Below are 6,747 nucleotides of genomic sequence, written 5' to 3'. Positions count from 1 at the left end.
ATTCACACATCCAGTAGATCTCTCTCTAATTTTGTATAGTTCAAAGTTGGCAAGGTAGCTTTCTGTGTTTTCATGTGAATTGATTAAAATTATTAACTAATACAAGACACTCTCTTATAATTAACATCAACCTATTCAAAATCAACCAGTGAGCACGATTATTTACCTGGTTATGAATCTGCCTAACATTGCTACATTTCAACCCACAACACCAACCGTTTTTGTCACCTTGTTCACAAGATTCTCTTGACAAAGTTGGCCTTGCTCAAATTCAGATGTCCTCTGACTATATAGGAAATGTTAAATGAGGCTGCCCTTGTATTCTCCTGGGAATGACTTCCTGCCAGCACAGCTTCCCTCTGTCTTCCCATCTGTGACCAAATTAGGTTTGACACTGAAGTTCAAGTTGCCTTAATTATATAATTTTCTCTTTATCTAGCAGCTTTCCATCCCCACCCAGAATTATTTTATTAGTTATTACAAATTGATTCTATTGTACATATAGAGAAATAAGCATTCAAAGAAGTTAAGATGTTTGCTCTAGGTTAGTGAATAAACCTGGGGGGGGGCAACCAGATGTGGCACACGGCTACATTATCTTGTAGAATTACATTGCAGAAGGCAGCCCATGCTCCAAGATGTCAAATAGATCTATAAATAATTTCAGTTATACCCTCAAGGCTATTTATCTTACAGATAGCATTATTATAATTATTTTTCCTAATTCTAAATTTAATTCTTGACTAGTTAATATATCCACATGTATCAAATATTTTTAATAGAAACACACATATACACATATTTAGTAAAAAGTCTTTCTGCTATCCTTCCTCTGATCTTCTCAATCTCCTACAGCCACATCCCATCTCCACTCACAGTTAACTACTTTCATTACTTTATTGAATACTTTCATGTATATACTAGTAAATATAAATATATATTCTTATCCCTCCTCTTATCCACGAGAGCAAAGACTGCTTCTATCTTGTCCACCACTGTATTCTCAGAACATAACAAGGACAGGCACAGAAAATGTCCTCAATACATATTTGTTGAGTAAATGAATTAATATGTCTTAACTACCATGAGTTAACATATTACCTTTTCTTTAAAAAATGTTGAAAATGGTGATACTACTTTTGCATAATATGTTCAGGGAGAGGAACTACTTTTAAGCTATGCTACTGAAGGTACATAGCAGATTCTCCTTAGCTGTGAGTCCTGGCAAGCCCTGGAAATTTGGTGCATGACTGCTTAGCTGGCTTAGAAACTGGCCCATAGAGGAAGACTGCTTTAGATTTTTCCAGGCAAAAGGGCCATAAAATCTGCTCAAGTCAGCAGTCTTCCTTCAGGTTCCCTTTCACCCAGGCTATAACAAATGAGACAGCTCAACCTAACCCCTGGCCCACACCAGTCAGGAGCAAGCCACATGCCTTTTGCTTTTTGCATTTATTTTTGCTGCGTCATCCCTGGAAAGCCACAAGTTCACAGGTTTGGATGCTCACAATTTGTCTAGCATCTCCTAGGGGACCATTGCTCTCTGCCTCTCTCTCTGCCAATAGGATCTAAAGCTCAACACGAACTAGCAGGCTATGGCAATTTAGACTGCCATAACTACACTTCTCTATGGGGAACTTCAGTGTTGGAAATTATTAAAAGACTCTTTAGATAATTTCCCTATAGTCTTGTTTCCCCTGAAAGTTGGTTTGATAACTTGGATTGCTCTGTCAGAGCCTTAGAGGACTGATTAAAGCTCCCTGCTTCAACCCATATTGATGTTCTATCATTAGCTCTTGGCTAAAAGGCAGCCTTTCCTCCCATCTCTCCTGAACTGGTATCTTCTCACTGTGAGAACCAAGCTGTCCCAGGCAGAGAGAGGACTATTTGGTATGCTGATCCTCCTCCTGGGCCCTCAACCTTCTCTTTACTCAGTTTCCCCTCAGTATTTTATTAATCCTTGGTTGTGGCACCGATTTCTTTATTCCTTGTGTTCCAACATACTCTTGTGTATGAGCCTGTCTCCCCAGCCTGAGGGCAAGGGCTATATTCCTAGCAGTATCTAGCATGATGATTAGAATATAGTAGTTGCTCAGCAAATGTTGCTTGCCTGGCCACAGCTGGGCAAAGACTGGTTTTTTCTTTTATTGTTGTTTGTTTTTCAATGAGAGCAACTTAGGATTTATACTGATTTCCGATTTGTTCCTCTATCTCAGGAGTCTAGAGAATAAGAAAACTCTGGAAGATACTGTATATGTCTATTTCTTTGATTGTGGTGATGGTATCATGGGTGTTTGCATATGTCAAAACTCATTAAATTGTACACATTAATATGTGCAGTTCTTTGTATATCAATTATACCTCAATAAAACTGTTTTATTTTAAAAATCATTGCAAAACTTGATGTTAAGTCATGTCTTGTTTTTATTTCAATGGCTCTGGTCTTTTTTCCTTCTTTTTCTTTTTATTTTATTCATCTATCAGGCCAATTAGTAGTATCTTCAGACTTCTGGAATCTTGATTGGTCATCAGCCTGTTCATGTCCCCTTCTCATCTTCATCAACTCCAAAAGTGGCGATCACCAAGGGATTGTCTTCCTCCGAAAATTTAAGCAATACCTTAACCCGTCTCAAGTGTTTGACCTGGTGAAGGGTGGACCTGAAGCCGGGTAAGCATGGGGTAAGGCGTATAGGGGGTATATAGAAGGGACTGTGCCTTCTATACATTCTAGACTAGGGTAGGCTTTCTTGAATTAGTTCTAATACCTGAGCAGGAAAGATCCATTTTCTCAAGTCAAAACACAGACACATAAATCCAGAGTATTTTGGATTGGCTGGTTGGAGGACTTTTAGCCCTCTCCCAGAAATTCTTTCAAGCCCATGTTCTTCTCTCAGATTTGTTCCACCTTTTTTGGTTAGAAGAGGTATAGCTATGTCTCCTGACCCCAGAGGAGGAGGCAAATGAATATTGCTATTCACTTTTCCTGTCACTCGCTCATTCTTTTTCCTGGAGTCAAATAGATATATCTCTACTACAGGGACAACTGACTGTTCAGTCCTGGTTTCTATCAGCCCACTGACCACCATGCAAGGCAAAATTCCTAGACCTCAGCAAGTAGCTTTTGCTAGGTACTAGTAGCTTTCAGAGCAAGGTTAGGCACAGAATAGTGTGGGTTGAGGCAATGTCTGATCTCAAGGACTGCCTGTGAGAGCATTGCCTATGATATTCGGTACACAGAGAGATAGGGACTAAGGGACAAAAGGCAAGTAGCCTAGTAGTAGGGTGCAGAAGCAGCAGCCCTTGGGCCTGGAACATTGTAGGAAAGAATTGTAAAACCCAGAAGTTCATGAAATGACTCCCTTTTCTCCCTTTCCTTCCAGGCTGTCCATGTTCAAGAACTTTGCTCGCTTTCGCATTGTAGTTTGTGGTGGAGATGGCAGTGTGAGCTGGGTGTTATCTCTGATTGATGCCTTTGAATTACATGAAAGGGTGAGTTTCTAGCTGACTTGATTTAGCCATTCTAGAGAGACTGGGATTTGGAGCTTCTCATCCCAAGAAGTCCCTGGTCTTCACTCTCCTTGTCTGTAAAATACATGTTTTCCACTGGTTTCCTACTCATCCTGACTAGTAGATTCCCAATATAAGCCTGCTCACCTAGACTGTTTTTCTGGTTTTCTATCTGTGGAAGGAGAAATGAGGGAGTTAGCAGGGAAAAATTGAGTGTTCTATTCCTCAACCTCCAAAGTGAATAATTGAAGAGGAGGAGAACAAGCAAAAAAGAAGTGGCCTCAGGCAATGTTCAGCCCCTAATTTCCTACCCCTCCTAAGTCAATTGATTCTCTTCCCTGAGTTTCAAGAGTAGTAGAAACTTTCCTCTCTCTCACCCTCCTTTCCCTAAGCTGCTCTCTGCAGTTCTGAATCCAGCAGCTTTGTCTCTGGAGGCACCTGGCTTCTTTGGCCCAGCCTAGATAGAAATCTGTGGCTATATTTCTATTGTATAAACATGGCTATAAATATTGATATATTCCAGCAACTTTTCCCTTTACTAAGTAGGTTCTGTATGGCCAGGAGTGGGGCCTAACTCCATAGGGAAAATTTCACTTCAAATATCTTCCTATCACACTTCCTAGAATCAGAAGTCCTTTATTGCCACTAGCTTTGAGACCACAATCTTTCCCAAAGAGCATCATCTGGGTTCTTTTATAAGTGAATATTGGTAGGACTGTCTGAAAAGGGTGCCTGGTTTTGGTCTTGCAGTGTCAGCTGGCAGTCATCCCTCTTGGAACCGGCAATGATCTGGCCCGTGTCCTAGGCTGGGGTGCATTCTGGAACAAAAACAAGTCACCTCTGAACATCCTCAACAGAGTGGAGCAGGCTAGTGTGAGGATCCTAGACAGGTGAGTAGCTGAAAGATCAGGCAATTGTGCCTCTTCCAGTTGCAAACCAGTTACTCCTAGTTATATTATCTCAATCAGGAACGCTCTAACCTTCTTCATGGTGTTTCTGGCTTCAGTGCAGGGCAGTTTGGGTGGGGCAGGGGGCCTTGACTATTAGGAAGCCAGGGTCTAGCATGTATCCTTTGAATGTCAATAAAGTATCTCATCAACTTAAAATATCCTAGAGCAAGAGCCCCATGGGTAAATTTAAAGGGTTCTGTGAACCTTCTTCAAATTGCATAGTCAATTATCTATGTAAGCATATTTTTCCTGAGGAGTTTTCATCTTTCTATTCTATTCTAAAATGTTATAAAAACTAGTTTGTAGCTTCATCAGGTTCTCAAAGAAACTAAAAAAATGAGGATTCATAAACAATTGACCTAGATTTCTCTGCTCTAGAGAAGAGGGATTGTGATCTATCTTCTGAGAAGAAAGACTTCCTATGCTAAGGCATAGTATTTGATTTATGACTGCCCATAAGGATATTCTGGGGAGCTTTCTCAAGATACTAAGCTCCATCCTACCACAAAGATTACTATTCAGTAGGTCTTGAGTAAGGCCCTGGTATATGTATTTTATAAAAGCACCTCAGATGATCTTGATAGCTACCTCTGGTTGAGAAGCACTGCTCTCTGAGAACCTTGTAGTGGAATTCCTTTCATCATACTGTCCTAGAGAAGTCATGAAGCAGTGTCCCCTCTTGTGGTATACCTTGAGATCAGGTGACCTGAGATAGCTTTGCCATCCCTAAAATCCATCTCTACCCAACACATAAACATTTTGACCTCTTTTTTAGCATGTGAAGCACTGATGCCAGCCTGTGATGAAACAGAGTCCTAAATGTCTGTCTTTGAACTTAATTTCAGATGGAGTGTGATGATCCGTGAGACTCCCAGACAAACCCCATTGCTAAGAGGACAAATTGAAATGGATGTACCCCGATTTGAGGTAATTACTGCCAGGTGTAATTCAGGCCAACATCTTTATTATACAGTGAAATAATAGACAAAAATTCAGAGAGAAGTATTTGTATTGTCCATGAGCTAGATGAGGATGAGATTATTGAAAAGCGGGAACATGTCAATCAGTAGCTATTTATCAAAAACTGTGTTAGGTATTGGGGATATAATTCATTTGGCCATTTACTTATTCATTCATTCAAAATATTTATGGAAAATATTTATGGATTAACTACTATGTGTGAGATACTGTTCTAGTAGCTGTTCTTACATGCTAGTTGGTAAAGAAGAATGACTTTATCCATGCTGTCATGAAGCTCATATTTAGTTGCAGTGGTAGAAAAATGGTTTTTATAATGTAGTATGAGTGTTAGTATATATAAGTAAGTAGTGTGTGTAGGAATACCCAGCAGGTGAATCTAACCTAGTCTGGGAGAAATCAGGGAAAGCTTCTCAGAATAAACTCCCTTTCAGAAGAGATTTAAGGACCAGAAGGAGTTAACCAGGATAGTGAGAAAGAAGAGGCATGTTCCAGACAGATGGAACAGTTTGTGTTGTTCCAAAAGCAAGAGAGAGCATGGAATATTCACAGAACTGAAACACATTCATAATGGCTGAGACATAGGGGCCAAGGAGGGGATAATCAGGGAGAATAACTAAAGACGAGGCTGGAGAATTAATCAGGGGCCAGGCCAGGAAGAATCTGCTAAACAATGGTAGGAAGTTTGAACTTTTATCCTAAGAGCAATGGGAATTATATAAGGGTTTCTTTAAATCTTATTATAAAAATTTTCAAAGATACAGGAAATTTTAAATGGTAGATTGTACCATTAATATTTTACTATACTTCATCACAAATCTATCCATCTATTTATTTTGCTATTTAATAGAAAGGTTTTATGCAGGGGAGTTCCATGGCATGTGGAGAAAGAATAAAGACTAGAGACAAAGAGAAAAGATGGGAGATGCTGTAATTGTCTAGGCAAAAGATGATGATTTGGATCAGTGAAGTAGTAGTAACAGGGATAAGGAGAAGTGGGCATATTTAAGACATATTAAAGAGATAGAATCATCAGGACTTGGTGGATGCTTAAATGTAAGGGGTGATGGAGAAGGAGTATAAGTTGTAGTTAAGAGTACAGATTCAAGAGCCAGACGACCTGGAATTGAATTCTGACTCTGCCACTTATCAGCTCCCCCTTTTCCTGGGTCTCAGTTTTCTGTTCTGTGAAATGGGGATAATAATAATTCTTATTTCAGGGTTGTTATAAAGACTACATAAAAAAGTGTGTGTATACACACACACACACACACACACACACACACACACACATACATACACACACTACATAAAA

The 6,747-nt window shown here is 39.6% G+C and overlaps 1 protein-coding gene across 1 annotated transcript in view; it reads left to right on the top strand.

Annotated features, from left to right (window-relative positions):
• The window catches only part of DGKK (diacylglycerol kinase kappa), a 103,821-nt gene that overhangs the window by 72,207 nt on the left and 24,867 nt on the right, over positions 1–6,747 (top strand). Inside the window, exons 10-13 of the mRNA XM_006913406.1 lie at positions 2,482–2,665; positions 3,378–3,486; positions 4,255–4,394; positions 5,300–5,381. Coding sequence (XP_006913468.1) covers positions 2,482–2,665; positions 3,378–3,486; positions 4,255–4,394; positions 5,300–5,381 — 515 coding nt within the window. The remainder of the gene's footprint in view (positions 1–2,481; positions 2,666–3,377; positions 3,487–4,254; positions 4,395–5,299; positions 5,382–6,747) is intronic.

Source organism: Pteropus alecto, unplaced genomic scaffold, assembly GCF_000325575.1.
Source record: "Pteropus alecto unplaced genomic scaffold, ASM32557v1 scaffold365, whole genome shotgun sequence".
NCBI classification, from domain to species: domain Eukaryota; kingdom Metazoa; phylum Chordata; class Mammalia; order Chiroptera; family Pteropodidae; genus Pteropus; species Pteropus alecto.
The sequence above is the reverse complement of the archived record's forward strand: the minus strand, read 5'-3'. Positions and strand labels throughout refer to the sequence as shown.